Source organism: Nelumbo lutea, chromosome 1, assembly GCF_056320005.1.
Source record: "Nelumbo lutea isolate HS-2025 chromosome 1, American lotus-T2T, whole genome shotgun sequence".
In the NCBI taxonomy this organism is placed as follows: domain Eukaryota; kingdom Viridiplantae; phylum Streptophyta; class Magnoliopsida; order Proteales; family Nelumbonaceae; genus Nelumbo; species Nelumbo lutea.
The window spans coordinates 158,688,949-158,710,325 of record NC_142684.1 but is presented as its reverse complement, the minus strand read 5'-3'; the positions used below and the strand labels follow the sequence as shown (position 1 = coordinate 158,710,325).

At 39.5% G+C, this 21,377-nt stretch overlaps 1 protein-coding gene and 1 pseudogene across 4 annotated transcripts in view; one reads left to right on the top strand and one right to left on the bottom strand.

Annotated features, from left to right (window-relative positions):
- MSH1 (MUTL protein homolog 1) overlaps positions 1 to 21,377 on the top strand; it is an 82,147-nt gene that overhangs the window by 28,225 nt on the left and 32,545 nt on the right. For 3 of the 4 annotated variants that reach the window (XM_088958252.1, XM_088958237.1, XM_088958261.1), the window contains exons 7-9: positions 1,020 to 1,084; positions 14,210 to 14,295; positions 16,771 to 16,935. In XM_088958252.1, coding sequence (XP_088814378.1) covers positions 1,020 to 1,084; positions 14,210 to 14,295; positions 16,771 to 16,935 — 316 coding nt within the window. The remainder of the gene's footprint in view (positions 1 to 1,019; positions 1,085 to 14,209; positions 14,296 to 16,770; positions 16,936 to 21,377) is intronic. The other variant, XM_088958244.1, reaches the window with a different exon arrangement.
- LOC148878663 (uncharacterized) lies at positions 4,846 to 12,095 on the bottom strand (annotated as a pseudogene).

Genomic DNA, 21,377 nt, shown 5'->3' with positions numbered 1-21,377 from the left:
TGATGCCATGGGGATTGCCGAATAAAAGGATTGGAAACATATCCGAAGAGAAGGCTATGAAGGTGGAGTTGATTGATCTCATCATAATAAGGGTGTCTTATTGGGCTATGGTGAGTGAGGATTGTAAAAGAGTCACTCTAAATGACCTTTTAAGAGGTTACCAAATTGTTATCGGATACCAAGTTATAAGACACAAAATGGAAGAATGGACAGCCCCAACCATGGGGAGACAAGCTAAATTTTGATGGGTGTGGTCTTGGAAATCCAGGTTGGGGGTGTGGTAGGGGATCATAATGGCAATGTTCTACTCAGTTCTTTGGGCCCAATTGAAGATGACAATTGCTGCAATTCTTTGAGGGATGAACTGCTTGACTCAATTCAAGGCTTGAAGTGATGAGTAAAGAAAATACAAGGATGTGGAGGTAGAGGAAGAATGCCAAGCTAATGTCTGTGGGATGAGAATGCTAGAGGAGATTCCATTAAAATTCAAACCATTGGTTAGACAGGCACAGATACTAGGCAGCAACTTGAATAGCTCATTCAAAAGGGTGCCTAGAAGTGCAAATGCTTTAGCCGATTCTTTGACAAGGGCAGTGGCTGTTAAAGGAACAGCTGGAGTAGTGGTGTTAGGGATGGGCAACAAGTTGTAATATCTTAATAGTTGGTTTTGCTGAGCTCCATATTTATTGGAGTAGGTGTTCTATACTCATTTGGCGTGATGCACACTTTGATGGGCATGTTGACGTTTCATTTTAATAAAATATTTGTCACTTATAAAAAATAATTGAAAAACAACTAAAAAAAGACCCAAATAACATAACTCCTAGATAAGACCTCATTGACATCAGGTAAAATTACAAAAATACCCCACTTCCCTTGAGCCATCAATTGTGATATTTCTTTATGTTGGCACGTGGATTGCTGGTGCACTTTCATGATTAGTGATTTTTTCTCCTTTTGATTTGATTAGTTTATTGATGTGGTTTTGTTTTCTATTTGATGCTGTCTACTCCTTGCAGTGCATAGTTGAGGAAGTTCAAGGTCCAACTCAAGCTCGTTGTCGCAAAGGCCGTTTTGTTTCCGGGTAATTAAATGATAATGTAATCTAGAATTATAAGCTTCTTGGATGCTGTTTTTTTTTTTGGAATTCTATGTTAATCCTAAGTTTTGCATGTTCCATCAATAATTTCTGCTGCAGTTTGGATTTGGTAACACCTTTAAGAAGTAATACTTGTATCATCATTTGAAGCATTCTATTGTAGTCACTTGCCATTTGCCTTGCATGATTCACTGACAACTTGTTTATGCATTGAAACTGGCCAATTGTTTAGTTCTACTCTTTTGCATGTTCCATCAATAATTTCTGCTGCAGTTTGGATTTGGTAACACCTTTAAGAAGTAATACTTGTATCATCATTTGAAGCATTCTATTGTAGTCACTTGCCATTTGCCTTGCATGATTCACTGACAACTTGTTTATGCATTGAAACTGGCCAATTGTTTAGTTCTACTCTTTTCTTTTGGTTAATTATTATCTTTGGATAATAAATACTTTTTTTGATGAATTGGGTAATAAATAAAATTTATTAAAAGGAAAAAAGAAGATACAATAAAGGTGATCAGAAGTCACCCGGAAGAAGAAAATGAAAACAACCCAACAACAAATTCACAACAATCAACAATAAAAACCAAAGGCAACAAACATCCAAACCCACTAATTGGACTGCAAAAGAGCGTCAGAACCCAACAACACTCCCAATAAAACACCACATGAGATGATCCTTGATTATTTCACGCTGCCAGCAATATGCATCTAAACTCCTTTGTTTCTCATGCCAACTTTCTTAACTTTCTTCACCTTCTTGATAGGTCCAATCCCACGAAGACCCCCTTTCAATCTAGCAAGCAGTTTCAAGACCTGAACAGTCTGGTGATATTTTCGATTTCTGAATTGTTTAACTGCGTTGGAAAATCTCTTGAGGTCTTTCTGATGTTTATCTCTAGCAATGATTCTTCCCAATTCTAGAACCACATTTTTCTTATAGGTCTGATCTGCAACTTCCACTCCACCATCTAATCCGACATCCCCTTCTGAATTAAAAGGGTTCGGTCTAATTTGATCATCATCATATCTTAAATTGGAATTAGGCAAGTCCTTACACAAAATTGTTTCTTCACTTGAGCAAACTTTCCAGATCACCCAATAAGCATTATAGGAACCACTAGATGTTCCTTGTCAAGAACCATTAATAGTTGCATTTTTTATAGTTGATCATTTTTGCAATGAAAAGAGAAATTAGAGAAAATGTGAAGAGAAGAACTGGAGGAAGAAGTATGATTTGGAAGTAAAATGTTAAGCATGCACATAACATTTATACTACTGAATAGAATTGAAATAGCTGATAAAAAAATAGAATTAAAATATACCCTTGATAGTAAGAATGTTAGTAAGAAAATAGATTTTCCTAACATGCTCTCCTTCAAGCTGAGCATATACGTTGTACATGTTAACTTGCTCAAAATTTTTTCCAATTGGGATTTAACCACTTTCTTGGTTAGAATATCAGCATTGTGAAACTCAGACTTGATGGTTGTAAACAAGCTTCTCCACTTGTTATTGATAAAATGTTTGCCTACCTCAATGTGTTTGATTTGTGCTGAGAGGTTGAACTTTTGATGATCTTGGTGTTATCTTCCATTCTCTCTCTCTCTCTCTCTCGTTTTTTTTTTCTTTTGTATTTCATTGCTGCAACCTGTCTCTTTCAACTGCACATATTAGACCAAGTTAGCTGGATTTATTGTTTGTTGAATCACAAGTTGGTATCAGAGCCAGGATCACTCTTCTTTTTCTTGCTTGGTGGACCCATGCAACCCTAGGATCAATATGTACATCGATGATTGAGTTGAGGTGCTGATCAGTTCTCCTATCTCACTGAATGCATTTAAGAGATTTTTGGAGAATATCAAAGTCTGTTTTTGCTACCTAGAAGTCTGTCTTAGTACAGCTGCCCAAAAATCAAACAAAGGCTGAAGTTTTTCTATTCAGAGTTGGGATGGACATGCTAGAGATTTATTAGGGTTGGCGGTTGCTGTTTTTTGGATTTTGTTTAGTCCCTAGAAGAGATCAATTGCTGTTCTTGGTGGTTCTGGACTGCCTGGTGCGATCGGTCCCCCTGTTCTTTTTTGTCTTAGTGGTGATAGGGTTAGGTAACCCTAAGAAACATATTGTGCTTTCAATTTTTTATTGAAGAGTAATCTTTCTATTGTTATTCTTGATCATTTGAAGTGTTCTTTGTTTATCTAGAGTGGTGAGATTCATTGGTAGTGGCCAGAAGGATGGATTGGAACTGAAAGTGTTGGGGAGACCCAAATCAGATGGAAAACCAAGTATCCATCTTTGGGTGGGAGAACAACACCCATAAAGAGTGTTCTGTCTAGCTTACCAACATATTATCTTTCCTTTTTAAGAGTTCCCAATGAATTGGTGATGAAAATAAAGAAAATTCAGAGAGACTTTCTACGGGAGGGGGTGGGGGGACTAAAAAGTTTCATCTGGTCAAGTGGGAGAAGGTCTATAGATCAAAGGAGGGGGGAAGTTTAGGGCTGGGAAGGGTGAAATTAATTAACAAAGCACTCTTATGGAAATGGCCATGGAAATTTGGGCATGGAGAGGAGGCATTATGGAGGAGGGTGGTGGTTCGAAAATATGGAGTGGTGAGGCTAGGAATGGCAACAGGGTGGGGCGGGGATGGGGAGCCACTCCTCATCCCCGTCCCCATGAAAATCCCCATCCCCATCCCCGCTAGCGGGGGCAAGGTTATCCCCATCCCCATCCCCACAGGGATCCCCACTCCCTGTGATTTTTTATTATGTCAACCATTTTGTTTTTGTTTTTGTTTTTTATTTTATTTAAAACATTAAAAATAAAATAGTTAAAATTTACAATCCCATTAAAAAAGATTAAAATATATTCATACGTACATGTATAGACGTACGCATCCATATATACATATATATTAGCAGGGATCCCCACGGGGTGGGGAGTGCTCTCCCTGTCCCCACCAATGGGGATGAAAATTTCCCCATCCCTGTCCCCGTGGAGGGAAAATCAGCCCCATCCTTGCCCCATTTGAGGCAGGTCCCCATAGGGATTGGGAAAATTGTGATCCCTAGTGAGGTTCGGGTGGGAATCAAGGGGGGTAAGATGTTCCTATGGGGTTTGTGTGTGGAAAGGAATCATGAGTTTTAATCAAGAGTTCAGAAGTTTATGTTATGGGCCCGAGAATAGGATCTCGTCACGGGTCGGTCCACGGGGAAAACCTCCTGTTTTCCCTTGTTCCTCCCTTTCCTTGAGGAACCTATCTTGGCGCCTTAATGGTGATTTGTTCAAGAGATCACCAACTCTCCTCTACTCTGTCTTGACTGAGAATTTTGATGTCTTTATTGAATATTATCAGCTCCTTAAATAGGAGATTACAAGAGACAAGAGTCCTGCTTTTAGGAAGACTCCCTACTAATCTATACTACTGAATAGATAAGATAAGAACACTGAATAGATAAAACTCCCTACTAATCCTACTACTGAAAACAGATAAGATAAGATAAGAACATTGAATAGATAACTCCCTACTAATCCTACTACTGAAAACAGATAAGATAAGAATGCTGAATAGATAAGATAGAACTGTATCTAGCTGGAATTAGATAAGATGAGAACTGAGAACACCCAATTACTGCTACTGCCGGCGGCTATACTTCTTCCCAATAAACGCGCCCACATCATTACTCCCCTCCTGGACTAAGAGCTTATCCTCAAGCTCGAAATCAGGATATGTATCTTGAATTTCAGTCAAAGGAATCCAGGATAGGTGGAATGATTTTGTCCCCTTGGATCAGGTTCCAATGAAGAGGTTCATCCTCAGACAGCTGCAGTGAGATACCAAAATTTGACCATGCGTAGCTGCATTCTTTGCCGCGGGCAATTGCAACCTTAAGGTACTTCTGAGATGTCTTGAACCGTAGAGTACAAAGATTGTGAAGGCCAAGCTGGTGCCACTGAACTGCATCATCTGGATCCTCTTTTATTGCTTGCTGTTGGAAAGTAGAAGATTGACTCTCTGATTGATTCTCCATAATTTTAGGTCCATCAGTTTAGGAAACTTAATTTCCTAGAATCATGGGATATTAATTGGAGAATCCCACTGATATAGAAATTAGTTTTTTAGGAAAAGTTAGTTTCCTATTTTATCACCCTGTAAATTAGCTCTGTAATTCTATATAAAGTTGTGTATATGCTCCTTCCAAGACAATACAATCAATTCATTTTTTCTCTCAAATTTTCACATGGTATCAGAGCCAGGTTACGACCTAATCCACACATAGTATCTCTTTGGTCATCTATGCTGCGTTCAAGAACTCTCAAACAGTATTTGGGAGGTTCTTGAGTGTCCTTGATTCTTCTTCGAGATCGGCTACAGATCTGAACTCTACATTTTTGCTTCTTCTGGACTGTTGCGCCATTGGATTCATCCATTTTTCTTGGATCTCTTTGTAGAGACATCAGATCAGTTTGAAATCTTAAATCTGGTGTTGCCCAGAGCAGATTTACTGAATCCCTTTGGTTTCATTTGGATCAGTTTTGATTTTGAGTGGTTTCGGTCCACTCTTCAGTTTGGTGGAGCATTACAATTATCTTTTTTTTTTTACATTAGCTGAAAGAATTCTTTAGGCCTTCATCGCCAATCCTTACTAAGTTTTTCAGACCTTCATTGTCTGTTTTTTTTCTCTCTTTCTTGAAGCCCACCCAATATGTCAGAAGCCACCGTATCAAATACTACTGCACAATCGGAAGAAGTTTCCTCACATCAAGCATCTGGCGACCTGCAAAACATTCAGGCAGCATATAGGTTGAACGGGAAAAATTATTTGAAGTGATCTCAGTTTGTTCGAACATATTTAAAGGGAAAAGGAAAGCTTAGCCATCTCCTAGGGACGGGACCGAAGGAAGGAGATCCAAGATTTGATGCATGGGACGAAGCTGACTCCATGATCATGTCATGGTTATGGAATTCAATGAACCCTGAAATCAGTGACACGTGTATGTTTTTATCCACGGCTAAAGAGATCTGGGATGCCGTCCGACAAACATATTCAAAAGCACGTGATGCAGCACAAGTGTACGAAATCAAAGTCAAGACTGGAGCAACTAAACAAGGCAGCAAGACAGTTACCGAGTATGCAAATTTACTGCAGAACCTGTGGCAAGAACTCGATCATTATCGGTGCATTGAGACTAAATGTGCAGCGGATGCAGCAATCCTAAAGAGTTTTATTGAAAAAGATCGCGTTTATGACTTTCTTCCAGGACTCAACGCAGAATTTGATCAAGTTAGGGTCCAGATTCTCGGCAAAGAAGAGGTACCATCTCTAAATGAGACTATTTCTCTAATTTGTGCTGAAGAAAGCCGTAGGGGGGTTATGCTTGAACCCCAAGTACTAGAAGGTTCAGCCATGACTACAAGGATGGAACAACCGAAAATACTGGAAGGAATGAAGACAGATTTGTCCTCTGCACGGGACAACAAGGAGTCTCTTTGGTGTACCTATTGCAAGAAACCAAGGCACACCAAAGAGAAGTGTTGGAAGCTGAATGGTAAACCATCGAATAGGGAATGGGGCTACCGAGGAGGACAACGGAAGAGTCGAAGTCAAGCTAACTTCACCACAAATCAGCCGAGCCAAGAAAAGCCTCTAGACAAGATCGAGTTCAATAAGGAGGAGATCGAAAAGTTAAAGGGGCTTCTGGGATCGTTGGAGAAATCTAGTGGTACAGGCTCTCTTGCAATCTCAGGTAAGTTTTCTATTCCTCACAGACTAAATGTCTCAGATGAACCTATTAGGGATTTATGGGTTATTGACTCAGGAGCCACAGATCACATGACTCACTCCTCACTACATTTTAGCACTTACACCCCTTGCCCAAGCAATCGAAAAATAGCCATTGCAGACAGTTCCCTTACTACCGTAGCTGGCCTTGGGGATATCCATATTAGTCTATCACTTACACTAAAAAGTGTCCTTCATGTTCCAAAATTGTCCACTAACCTGATATCCATCCAAAAACTCACCCATGACATGAACTGTAATGTGCTTTTCTATCCTTCTTACTGTATATTTAAGGACCAGGATTCGGGGAAGAGGATTGGACTTGCTAAGGAGAAGAATGGACTCTACTATCTTGAAGAATCATGCAAATCAAATATTGTCCATGATAAGTTATCTCTGTCATTCCTTTCATCATCCAACAAAGACACCATTTGGCTTCATCACTTTAGACTAGGACATCCATCTTTTGGAATTCTGAAAACTATGTTTCCCTCCTTGTTTAAAGGATTGAGTGTTGAATATTTTCATTGTGATGTGTGTGAATTTGCAAAACACAAGCGTGTGCCCTTTCCAATCAGTAACAAGAGAAGTTCAGTCCCATTCTTTTTGATCCATAGTGATATATGGGGACCCTCCACAGTTCCAAATGTGTTTGGCTCACGATGGTTCGTCTCTTTTATTGATGATTGCACTAGGGTCTCTTAGATCTTTCTTCTTAAATCTAAATCAGATGTAAGTAGTGTACTCCCAAATTTCCATAACATGATCCAAAATCAGTTTGGGGTCAGAATCAAAAGATTTAGATCGGATAATGCATGGGATTATTTCAACCAAACTTTATCCCCATATTTTCAAAAAGAAGGGATTATTCATGAATCCTCCTGCATTAATACTCCACAACAAAACGGAGTAGCAGAAAGGAAGAATGGTCATCTACTAGCTGCAACCCGAGCCTTACTTTTCCACCAGCATGTTCCAAAAACCTATTGGGGGGAAGCTGTGCTTACAGCCGCATACATTATAAATCGATTACCTTCAAGGGTTTTGAGATATAAAACACCAATGGAAATACTTTCTCAATTTTATCCCGATCTACGTACAACAAATAATCTCACCCCAAGAATCTTTGGATGCACTACTTTTGTCCATGTTCATACCCATAATAGAGGGAAGTTAGATCCAAGAGCCATCAAGTGTATTTTTGTGGGTTATTCGTCCACCCAAAAGGGTTATAAGTGTTACCACCCACCTACTAAAAAATTCTTTGTCTCTATTGATGTCACTTTTGAAGAAAAAACACCATATTTCACTCAACCTTATCTTTAGAGGGTCTTTGTCATTCATTGAAGATAAGGACAGAGAATTGTTCCCGCTTGGTCTACCTACAGTTTCTCAACACCCAAACTCAGCATCTATACCAGTTCAATCCGTATCTGCACCTATCGAACCACCTCAAACCAAACCAACTTCTTCACCCATTCATACCAGACCCATGACAGAGAATGATGAACTTTGTGACTCTATGAGATTGCAGGTATATTCAAGAAGAAGAAACCATGATCCTAATCTTGTGCAGGTTCAAGATTCAACTCCTAATCCTGAGAATGAGGTAAATACAGTTCCAGAAATTTCTTTTGAATTAGCATCTGACCAAGATCTTCCTATTGCCCTTAGGAAAGGCACAAGAGAATGCACTAAACATCCCTTATATCCCTTAGCAAATTTTGTGTCCTTTAAAAATTCTCACCATCACATAGGAGTTTCCTAGTTAGTCTAAACACCATTCATATTCCTAATACTTTATCTGAGGCATTACCTGATGAGAAATGGAAAGATGCTATGAGAGAAGAGATGCAGGCTCTAGATAAGAATCAAACATGGGAAATTGTTGACCTACCACCAGGAAAGAAACCCGTGGGCTGCAAGTGGGTTTTCACAGTAAAGTACAAGTCAGACGGCTCTCTAGAAAGATACAAGGCAAGACTCGTGGCAAAAGGATATACACAAACCTATGGTGTTGACTATCAGGAGACATTCACTCCAGTGGCTAAGATGAATACGGTAAGAATTTTGTTGTCACTAACAGCTAACTTCGATTGGTACTTGGAGCAATTTGATGTAAAGAATGCTTTTCTTCACGGTAATTTAGAGGAGGAGATATACATGGATATTCCTCCGGGCTTCAAAGGAAATCTAAAAGGAAATAAAGTTTGCATGTTGAAAAAAGCACTATATGGTCTCAAGCAATCACCTAGGGCGTGGTTTGGAAGATTTACTAAAGTTATGCTTGCCATCGGATACAAACAAAGTCAAGGAGATCATACACTCTTTATAAAGCATTCGGATGTAGGGGGAGTCACAGCTCTTCTGGTATATGTCGATGACATAATTGTGACAGGAAATGATGAAAAGGAGAAGGAAGCCTTGAGAAGATGCCTAGTCAAAGAATTCGAAATAAAAGAACTTGGGAGATTGAAGTATTTTCTAGGGATTGAAGTAGCTCATTCCAGAGAAGGCATCTTTATCTCACAACAGAAATATGTAACAGATCTTTTAAGAGAGACAGGAAAGTTAGCATGCAAACCATCCTCCACACCGATTGAGCCAAATCACAAATTGGGAGAAGCAAATGAAGATCCCGCCGTGAATAGGGAAATGTACCAAAGATTAGTAGGAAACTTATATATCTTGCCCACACAAGGCCAGACATAGCATATGCCGTGAGCGTGGCTAGCCAGTTTATGCACAACCCGAAAGAGGTTCACCTACAGGCGGTCTATTGGATACTACATTACCTAAAGGCTAATCCTGGCAAAGGAATCTTGTTTAAAAGAAATACTGGATTAACCCACCCTAGAGGCATACATCGATGTAGATTATGCAGGCTCTCCCATGGATAGGCGGTCCATACAGGTTACTGTACATTCCTTGGAGGAAATCTTGTGACATGGAGGAGTAAGAAGCAGAATGTGGTAGCTAGATCAAGTGCGGAGGCAGAATTCAGGGCAATGGCTCAGGGAGTATGTGAATTACTATGGCTCAAGATAATTTTGGAAGACCTAAAGATCAGATGGGAAGGTCCAATGAGATTATTCTGTGACAACAAGTCAGCTATTAACATTGCTCACAATCCCGTCCAACATGACAGGACAAAGCACATTGAGATAGATAGGCATTTCATAAAGGAAAAGTTGGATGGCGGATTAATTTGCACTCCATACGTCTCAACGAATGGTCAACTGGCAGATGTGCTGACAAAAGGGCTTTGCAGTGTGGCATTCCAAGGACTTATCTCCAAGCTGGGAATGAAAGATGCATATTCACCAGCTTGAGGGGGAGTGTTGGAAAGTAGAAGATTGACTCTCTGATTGGTTCTCCATAATTTTAGGTCCATTAGTTTAGGAAACTTAATTTCCTAGAATCATGGGATATCCTAGAATCATGAGATATTAATTGGAGAATCCCACTGATATAGAAATTAGTTTTTTAGGAAAAGTTAGTTTCCTATTTTATCACCCTGTAAATTAGCTTTGTAATTCTATATAAAGTTGTGTATATGCTTCTTCCAAGACAATACAATCAATTCATTTTTTCTCTCAAATTTTCACATTAGTGTGTACAGAGCTCACTCTTCCACTTCCGTCAAATCATTATATCCAGTTTCAAACGTTGTTGCAATTTCATGCTGAGCCTTGTGAACCATGGCAAGTCTTGCCCATGCTATTTGAAGCTCAATTGTTGCAGAGTTCCCTTCTCTGAGTATTGAAGCCATTTCATTCGCAGCCCATGAAAGTTGTTCAGTGGGATCTTGAGACCTTTGTGCATCCTTGATACGATGAAGCGCAAGAACATATTGAGTTGACATGCAATTAGGCTCCAGTTTTGCTGCCTTCTCCAGTCACTTTCCAACACTTGCAGCTAACAAACACTCTTTTGCAACATTTGCAGCCGCAACATGAGGTATACATGCTCCTTCACCAGCACTTGCCCCCGCACCTGCAACAACTGAACCATATTTACACAGAAGAAGAGATGCGTAATTGATTAGGGCCGCGGGATGGTTTTGATCTTTTAGAATCAAATCTTGAAAACATTTCAATGACAGCTCCAAGCTACCACTTTGAAGATAAAACAATCCCAAGATTTGCAAGGGAGTCCAAGTGGTCAGGAGCAATAGACAACAAAGAGGATAAAACTGATATAGCACTCTGTAGACGACCGATTCTAATAAGTAATAAACCAAGTGTATTCCACACAGATGCTTGTCTAATATCTTACTGCACTGACTCCTTCAACTTAGAAATAATTTCTCCAAGTTCTTTATGCGTGAGTTCTTTATCGGCACAATGATCAATTGTACTTCCTAGCAGGAGGCACTGTGCATGATGAATTTGAACCAAAGAAAGTAACTCAGGCCTTTCAATCTCTTCCTCACTCCGAAGTAATATTTCTGCTGCCTTTTCATATGTTGGCACTGCCTTCTGTGGCTGACCCATTCTCTAATACATTAGGCCAAGTATAAAATGTGCATGGGCAATTTTGGGCATCTTCCTTGCAACATGAACCAAGCCAGTTTTAAGGTTGCTAACTTTTTCCTCACGGGATGCTAGAGCCCCTTGACAGTGTTGATTGGCATCTGTATCAGGCCCACATTCTAGAGAACATTTGTCCTTGTTAATTCTTGAGCGACACTTCCCCAGTTTATTTAACCGTTTAGCTTCTCCTTCTGTGGCATCAACCACAACGTCTTTACATACTGAGGTACTTTTCTCCCCACAATTTTCTTCCTTAATGCTTCTGGTGGAATCAGGAGGAGCGATGGAGGCACAGTCATCGCCGTCGCTTTCGGGAGGGTCGATGTTGAGGTCAACGATGACGACCTTGGAGTAGTTGCTCTTATTCTTCTTTGAACTCTCGTCAATGGAATCCTCGACGACACCGGATTCCTGCTTAATCGGGACACTCTAGGTGTTGCTAACTTGCGCTAGGGCAACAACATGCTGCTCGTCGGACGATTCTGCCATGTCTGGTCGGCGGCCGGTTGTGGTTGCAGCCCCTTCCGGGTTCCTTTCCTTGTTGGAAAAGTACAACTCCATCAAGCGCCTTAATTCTCGGACGTCGTCCTTGATCTTGCGCACCTCCATGCTGTTTTCCATGATCTTGAGCTCCAGTTCATGAACCCTAGTCGTCAACTGCTCAAGGTCACCCATGATGCCTTGCTTTGATACCAAATTGTTATAGGCCTGAGAATAGGATCTCGTCACGGGTCGGTCCACGGGGAAAACCTCCTGTTTTCCCTTGTTCTTCCCTTTTCTTGAGGAACCTATCTTGGCGCCTTAATGGTGATTTGTTCAAGAGATCACCAACTCTCCTCTCCTCTGTCTTGACTGAGAATTTCGATGCCTTTATTGAATATTATCAGCTCCTTAAATAGGAGATTACAAGAGATAAGAGTCCTGCTTTTAGGAAGACTCCCTACTAATCCTACTACTGAAAACAGATAAGATAAGATAAGAACACTGAATAGATAAGACTCCCTACTAATCCTACTACTGAAAACAGATAAGATAAGAATGCTGAATAGATAAGATAGAACTGTATCTAGCTGGAATTAGATAAGATGAGAACTGAGAACACCCAATTACTGCTACTGCCGGCGGCTATACTTCTTCCCAATAAACGCGTCCACATCAGTTTAGTTAAGTTTAAATTGGAGGAAGGTCTTAGGGTAAGGTTTTGGGTAGATGAGTGGCTTGGGGTGGGAAAATTTTGTGAGGTGTGTCCTAGACTATACAAGCTGATTGATCAACAAGTGTCTATTGAGCAGTGCTATGAGTGGAGAGGGGAGCAAGTGATTTGGAACCTGATGTTTAGAAGACCTTTATTGGACCAAGAGGTGGAAGAGTGTATTCTGTTATTGGAAAAGTTAGAAGAGACAAACACTCCCAGAACTACAGAAGATGGATTATGGTGGAAAGAGTACAGAGAAGGAAGACTCAGTTAAATCCTTTACAAGGCTTTACTGAGAGATTGTAGGGATTAGATCAGATAAAAGAAGTGTTGGGTAACCCAGTACCCCCAAGGGTAGAAGCTTTTGCTTGGCTGGTGGCTTATGACAGTATTTTCACCTATGATCACCTGAATTCCAAAGGCTTGCAGCTAGCAAACTGCTTCTATGTGTAACCAGGAGGAAGAAACATTCATCCATTTATTCTTCTCTTTAGTGTGGCAAATCCTTCATGTTTGGAGAGAATGTCTTTCTTCCTTTGGTTCCAGCAGAGTTATTCTCCAAGTGGTCAAAAATCAGAGGAAGCAAGAAAGCCAAAATCCTGGGGAGCTGTATTCCATTTGAAGTATGCTGGTCCATCTGGAAAGAGAGAAATAGAAGGGTCTTTGAGGACAAGAAAAAGAATGTTGAATATTTGTTAGTAGGAGTGAGCAACTCGATTGCAGATTGGGCTCTCAGTCTTTCAGAGTTTGACCAAGTGAATAGATAGTGAAAATGCCCCTCAAACTGGCTGGCCTCTGCATTATTTGTTTTTGACTTGAAGAAAAAATATTCTAATTAAAGAGATTGGATAAGTATACTGAAGATACTAATCCCTACTAATAAATGAATTTGGATTAGCTGAACACTTTAGCTGTGTAGCAGGCTGTGGAACCAATGATAGTGCTCCAAACCAGTGATAAAATACATGGGGTCCACACTGGGAGGTTGAGTGATTGTGAACCCCATGTATTTTATGACTGGTGTGGAGTGTCATTACTGGTTCCACAGTCTGCTGAACAGCTAAAGTGGTCAGCTAATCCTATTTCCTAATAAATAAGGGAAATTTGGCAAGTGCAACACAATGAAGGGCCTAAAGAGAACTGCATGCATATATAGACATAAACAAGATGCATAATATTGTCCTTTTACAGGGCATCCTCAATAGAAATGACTCTCAAGATTCCTCTCCTAGCAATGATGGAGTACAAAGAAAGTCTATTGATAATTTCTTATACTGCCTATTGTGTTCTCTCATGCTTTTCATATTTTTGCTAGATAATGGTTACATTGCACTATTGATATGTGTATATATTAGATGATGCTGTTTGCAGATTTGCTCTTTGGTTTTTATTTTATGATTTATGATTTAGTTTACATTTATGAGTGATTCCTTGTTTGTCAGAATTGAAGATATCTTGTGACATTTTCCATGTTATGCTTTATATGAAGCTAATTTCATGGGAAAAGATAGAATATAAATTACTATTTTTATAATTGCTGCTTCTTAGAGTTCATGACATAAATGTTTCTTTCTGATTTGTTTAAAATGCTCAGGCATGCACATCCTGGTAGTCCTTATGTTTTTGGACTTGCTGGGGCTGATCATGATGTTGATTTCCCTGAACCAATCCCTGTAGTTGGTATGCACACTTTACTTTGTATTTTGCTCAAACAAATTTAGTTTTGATTTGCTTTCAGTTAGAACTTTTATTTAATATGTTTGGATTTGTTGACATTTTGATATTTGCCACTTGGTTGCTACTACTGTTTTTTTGGTCGGTGGGCGCCTGGGTGGGTATGACTTAACTCTTGAGCCAAACTGATGTTTTAATCTATGGTACCAAGTTGATAGTAATCTACGGATGTTAAATCTATCTGTTTTTGATCAGTAACTGAAATTTCCCCTGTTAGTTTATGTGAAAAAGATGTGTATTATGTAAAAGGAATATGCCAAGAATTACCAAAGTTATACCACCCATAGTTTTGGAGGTGCCAAGGCAGTTAGGTGACGGGGCGCCTTGTCGACTAGTTGCCTAGGTGCCCGCCTAGGTGATGGAATTTTTTGAAGTAAAAAACATATATCCTAGGGTAGTTTCCTAGGTTTCATAACCATATTTCCTTAATAGTTATCTATAATTTTCATAAGAAAAGTATAAACTTATGTTAAAGTATAGAAAATCAACATATTCATAAGGAGAAAAGGAAGAAAGAAAGAAAATTCAAAAAAATATAAAGGCTGAACTATTTTTGTTATAGGAAAAGAAGAAAAGAAAAGAAAAGAAAAGAAAAGAAGAAATAAGATGTGTGCATTAGAAGGCATGGGAGGCGCTCCCAAAACACCCTGAGGCATACACCTCAGGTGCAAGAGGCGTATGCCTCATGCGTTTTTTTATGAGGCGTGCTAGAGGCATATGCCTCACGTGCCTCATGCACATCTTATATAAAAAGACAAAAAAAAAAAAAAGAAAAAAAAGGAAAGGCAAAGAAAAGAAAGGGAAGGGAAAGAAAAAGAAAGAGAAGAAAAAAAAGAGAAGGAAAGGGAAGAGAAGAAAAGATAAGGGGAAAACAAGTGGTTTGCCCCCTGCCCCTTCTGCTCCGGCGAGTTCGCTTCGCTTGCTTGCCTCCGCTTCGACAAGGCCCCCCTTCCAACTAATGTTATGCATCTTTATTCTTCTTAATATAAAAGATTTTTATTAAAAATAAAGAAAGAATGAGATCCCCCCTTCCTCTTCATCCTCCTCCTAACCCCCCTCCCCTTAAGGAGGTTTACGCCTCCTTGTGTTTGGGAGGCTTACGCCTCTTGCGCTCTGAACTACCCCCCTCCTCTGCGTTTTAAAACATTGCTTATTGGTTCAGGTTTTTAAGTCTTAGGGTTCAACACAACATTTAGCAATGTCTATGTTGATTTAACTTTCACAATTAAGAAAATAATAAAAAGAAATAGTAAATAAACACACAAAATGAACATTTTAGTTTAATAATGTCTATTTTATAATTATAATCTCAAAAACTCAAGAATACAAAAGTATTTTATAACACAATGTACAAAATTGCTTGGCAATTAGGTGAGGGAAGCCTCCAAGGGTGCCTTGTCACCTGGGCGTCGCCTTGAAAACTATAGTACAACCTATTTTCTCCTTTGTTTTTTTTTTCTAATTTGTTTTTATAGGTAGTTTCAGCCTTATTTTGGGCTTAGTTTACATGTCTGAGGCTTCTGGGCCTTGTTCAGAGGAAAGTTCTATTGCACCTTTTGATGTGTCTTCCTCAGTCTTATTTATTTTTTAAAATACATAAATTGTTATTGATAAAAAGTTGTTTGTTTTTGTAAGTGAATGTTGAAGTTTTTGGACAGTTTTTTTTATCAGTAACAGGAAATTTTATTAAATAGTAAGAGGAAAAATACAGATTATGAGTAGCCTCAGCTACCCCACTAGGACTTAAAACCTTGCCACACTAGCATCTTTTTAACTTTTCAACCTTACAACTGAGCTCAAAAACAAAGTTCCGTGTTAAAACCCCGTGTTTTGCCAACTGATATGATAAACTGTTTGCTGCTCTTGGAGTGCTCTGAATTCGCAGCTGCATGTCCTTGCAGAGTCTTTTAAAATCCTTGATTTCATTTCTGAAGAACCAAGGAGTCTTTTCATTCTGTTTCAGCCAGCTTATAACTACTTTGGAGTTGCCTTCCACTATGGACTTTCTCACTACCAATTCCATATCTTTTTGCATCCCAGAAATCACTGCCTTTAGTTCAGCTGTAGTGGAATCTCCCATTCCAATAGGACCTGAATACTACCCCACAATAAACCCCTTGTCATTTCTTATCACCCCTCCAATTCCAGACATTCCTGGATTACCAAAGCTGCTTCCATTGACATTTAATTTGAGAAAACCCCTTGTCATTTCTTACAACCTTTTTCTTTACTGATGAAGAGGATGCTACTATTCTCCGATTTCTGATTATATCATCAATAGTAAAGTTCTTGGACAACTATGCAGTTATACTTAATGATCAATTAAATTCAATCACTAGGATTCTCTTGAAATCTAACAAAATATAGTTCTCTTTTACATGTTCTTCTGTTTCACATTCAATAGTTATATTATACATTTAGGAGTATCTCGTTCTGCAAAAGGGTATTGCATAACTTCAGTGCTGGAGACTATGAAGACATTTTCAGTGGATGATGGTCTTACTGAGGAGGCTATAGTAACCAAGCTACGCACTTCTCGATACCAGCATTTATTTCTGCACACATCTCTGAAACACAACTCAGCGGGTTTGTTTTCTCTGAAACACAATTCTTCTTGTTTTATATATTTAATCCTCTTGGATTATTCATTGATAATTTTAAAGTTTATCCTGTTCTCCTTAGTGAAGATGACATTCAGTCTGTTGGCATAATGGCATGGAATTATAACTTTTTTTATGTGCAGCATCACATGGGTGGGCGGTTTTACTTTTACTTGATCATGCTTAGTGCTTGATATATCATTTTAGCTTTTTAAAAAAAATGAATATAATGCTTGTTTTACACACACATTTGTTTGAAAATGACATTCAACTTCTAGAGGGGAGATATGGAGTTGTCATTCATCCAGCATGTGTTTGAAGCTGAGAAACTTGACATTTGCCCAAAGTTGATGAATATAACTTGACATCAGAAATTGATAAAAAAATGACATTAGAATCTCTCCATAGCAAGCCTATTTCTATGAAATGGTCTTTGATGTATTGGTGCCTTGCAGTAGGTTATTTGGTGTTTGTTCATTCAATTGCTAAGACTAAACATTCTTGCTTATACTAGAGGAAGGAGGGTTAAACAAAAAATATACACCTTAGAGGTACAAGTTATATAAAAAGCAAAATCTAAAGCGAATGCACCTTAATCGATTGGTCACTCAATCTTGAGGATTAATAATGAATTAAGAGTAGTAAAACTAAAGGCAAAAATAGAAATGGAAATTTGACGAGCAAAAATAAAATGGAAACTAAGATTAGTAAAAATCCTACTTTTGTAAGCTGGCCAAAGAAGAAGAGTGGAAGAATATTGTGGAGGTGTACAAGAGCTGCAGTCTGTTGGACAATTTGGGAGGAGAGGAACCAGAGAATCTTTCTGGATAAAGAAAGGAGGGATTGGAGCTCTATAGTAAGGGCGTGGAATGAAGTGGCACACTCTTCTGAGAAGAAAGAAAGGTGATGGAGTGGAAGTCCCCAGGTCTCAACAAAGTCAAGCTGAATTTTGATGGGAGCTCTATAGGAAACCCGGGACTGGCAGGAATTGGTGTTGTGATCAGAGACTCCTCAAGCAAAGTATTGGCTGTGTATTCAGGACCTCTAGGGGAAGGTGATTCCTTAAAGGCTGAAGTTTTAGCTTTGCTATAAGTGTTAAAACTTGCCAAGCAAGCAAGCCTTAAGAACTTGGAGGTAGATGGGGACTCAAAAAACAGTGATATCATGGACCAATTCAAAGGGTAATGCTCCTTGGGTTTATAGACATCCCCTAAGGGAGATTGAAAGCCTAGCAAGAGAACTCAATGCCTCATTCACATGGATCAGGAGAACTGCAAATGGGATGGCTGATTCATTAGCCAAACAGGAAGTTTACAGGCAACAACTGTTCTGGTCTCTATTGTAACACTCTGTGGTGCATTGTCTGTGTATATTTGCTATAATTGTGTAACCGATTTTCTTAATTGGATGATTTTCTCCTTTTGCTGATCAAAAAAAAAAGGAGAACCAGGGATGCTATTATTGAAGCGATTATCTTAGAGTGATCCATTGGGTGAAGGCACTGGATCCTCTTAAAGACATTCCGGGAGGTGGACTAATGAGGAAATGGGAGGAAGTAGCTGATTCCTCTCCAACTTAGAGGCTGTTAGGTCTTGTTGGTCCCTGCCATATGAAGAAGTTATTGAGATTAACTTTGATGGAAGTAGTGAAGGTAATCTGGGTCTGTTGGGCATTGGAGGATTATTTAGAAATGAGCAAGAAAAAGTCATTGCTATCTATTGAGGCCCATTTGGAGTAGGTCACTCATTGAGGGCTGAAATTCTGGCTGTATTGGAAGGGATTCAAAAAGCAAAAGAATTGAATTTTCGAAAATTGTCAGTTGAAGGAGATTCAAAGGTTGTGGTAAATTGGCTTTGAAAGGATGAGGATGATGGATGGTGGTGCTGCATCTATGAGAAAAGGAAAGTGATGAAGTTATTACAGGGAGTAGACGTGACATTCAATTGGGTGAGAAGAGAAGCGAATGCATTTGTTGATACATTGGCTAAACAAGGGGTGGGAAGGAACAATTTGTTTTGGGCTATGTTGTAACTTGATTCTTTGTTGGGGAGAGTTAGAGAGTTTATCTCTCTCCCTTTTCTTTGTACTTAATTTTATGGACCAACAAACTATAGGGAGTAAAATGAATTTTGGGAACAGTTGGTTGTGATCAAAGATTTATGGGATTGTTCGTGGTGTGTAGGTGGGGACATTAATGTCATCAGATTCTCTTTTGAAACAAATAATTTGAAGCAATGTGTCCCCACAAGTATGAGAAAGTTCAATTTGTTGAAGATTGGGAGTTAAAATGTGTTGCCTCTAACTCAAGCCTTCTATACGTGGCCAAACCTTCAGGTTAATCCAAATTGCTCCAAGTTGGATAGATTTCTTTTCTTTGTCAATTAGGAGGATCATTGGAATGGTTTGTGTTAGACAGTTGTATGCCCTTAGCTTCAATCAGAATGATGTACTTTATGAGTTTATTGTAAATGAATAAAAGTGCATATTTGATTCATGTTCCCTTGGTATGTTTCTGTGAAATACCCTTAAACTGGACACTTAATGAGACTCGTGTTAGTTTAGAATGTTCACAGCCAGTGGGTCGGTCTGGGGAGACCTATCCTAACAAGGCTAACATTGTGGTGCCACCAAGTCGGTTGGGGTGGCCTGTCTCAATTGCCAGTGTGAGACCCTAGGCACATACAATGTAGGTTTAATTGAATCTTTGAATTGGACTAGATTTCCAGTATTGCCCTGGACCTTGGAGATTGATGGGCAAAACTGGAAAGTTACACCCGACCCTTAGACTCGATTGTGATACTACACTAGGTGTCGAATTGGGCTGTCTTTGATGTACCAATCAGTGAGATCCTTAGCGAGGATCAAAACCTGGGTATGTTGGGACTGTTTGAGAATTCATCTGAGCGGGTGATCATAGTGACAGGATCAGCCTCTTTGTCAGACAAAGGTAATGATTGGGGACGCACTCTCACTAATGGAAACCAAGACTGCCGACAACCGATTTCAATCGTTGAGATTTGTTTTGCAAAATATATTTTATATGAGATATAAAAGTATATATATTATGGTTTCAAAATGATTTGCAAAAAGGTTTTAATTCCCGGGATCCATACAAGCAGAGAGTGCAACACTGTTCCTTGCAGCCGAGGGAGAGGTCCTCTCTTGTCGGGTAGTGTATGATAATTATGGGCTGAGAGGTTAAGTGTAAGACCATTGAGGATAATACCTGATGGGCTAATCTTGCATCTGCCCACAGTCCCTGGGTGTTACAAGGTGGCATGGCCCAGGGACCACTTAGGGTAAGTGTTGGGCCCATAGAGCCCATAAGATGGGTTTCAGGGGGTTCACTATCCATAACAGTGTATTCGGCCAGGCTTTATAACAAAGGCTGGGCCGAACCCATGTGGCTGATGTGTAGATCAATGTTTGGGTTCCACGCCATACAAGGAAGCCCAACTGGGCAGCAGTTTGGAAGGCTAAGTGAATACATAACCTTAAATGGGTCTTAAGCCCATTCGAATTGGGCTAATTTGATTAGTCACTTAAAGGGGCGAATTCTGAGATGGATCAGCTGATAGGATTGGGCCCATACCCTATCCACTTAGAGAGTCCAAGATCTAAATAAGATTTAGATCTGGAAGCCTTCTAATTAGATTAGGAGATGGCTGATCTGATCTGCAGATAAGATAAGGGTTATCCCTTATCACTTAAAGGGACTTCTTATCCAAATATGATTTGGATTAGCAACTCCTAATGGGATTAGGAGCTGATCCCTTTAAGATTATAAAAGGAGGAGGGGGCGGCAGCCTTTAGACATGCAACCAACACACTCTTGTCTTCAGAGCTGAGATCACAAGAAGAGAGATTTCTGCACCCTACGAATACTCTCTTGCTGCCTCCTTCCTGCAGCCGCCGCCTACAGCAGTTCGATCTCTAGTTCTTGGGAGAAATCAAGATTTGATTTTGATACCAATCTTTTGGAGAAAAGATTGGTTGGAGTTGTATTCACAGGCCATCCAGTTGATTCTTGCGAAGGGTCAAGTTCTTTTGGATGAACACTGTTGATTCTGCTCCACCCTGCACTGCGCCATCTTCAGTGGGAACAGATTTTGGATCCTTCCTTGGGCGTGAACACCTCCATTGGGAGATACTGTTTCTTTGTATCATGTATAATCCCTCCCTACTCTTTTTGGTTCAGATCTGGTTCAGTTCATGGTTCAAGAATGATCATTGAAAATATGATTTTCTAAATAGGGAATTCGATTCCCAGTTGAAGGGAGAGAAAAATTATTGAAATTCGCCCCCTTATTCCACAATCTTTGGGCGTCCATGTGATGGATATCCTATCCCTTAAGGTTAATCCAAATTGCTCCAAGTTGGATAGATTTTTTTTCTTTGTCAATTAGGAGGATCATTGGAATGGTTTGT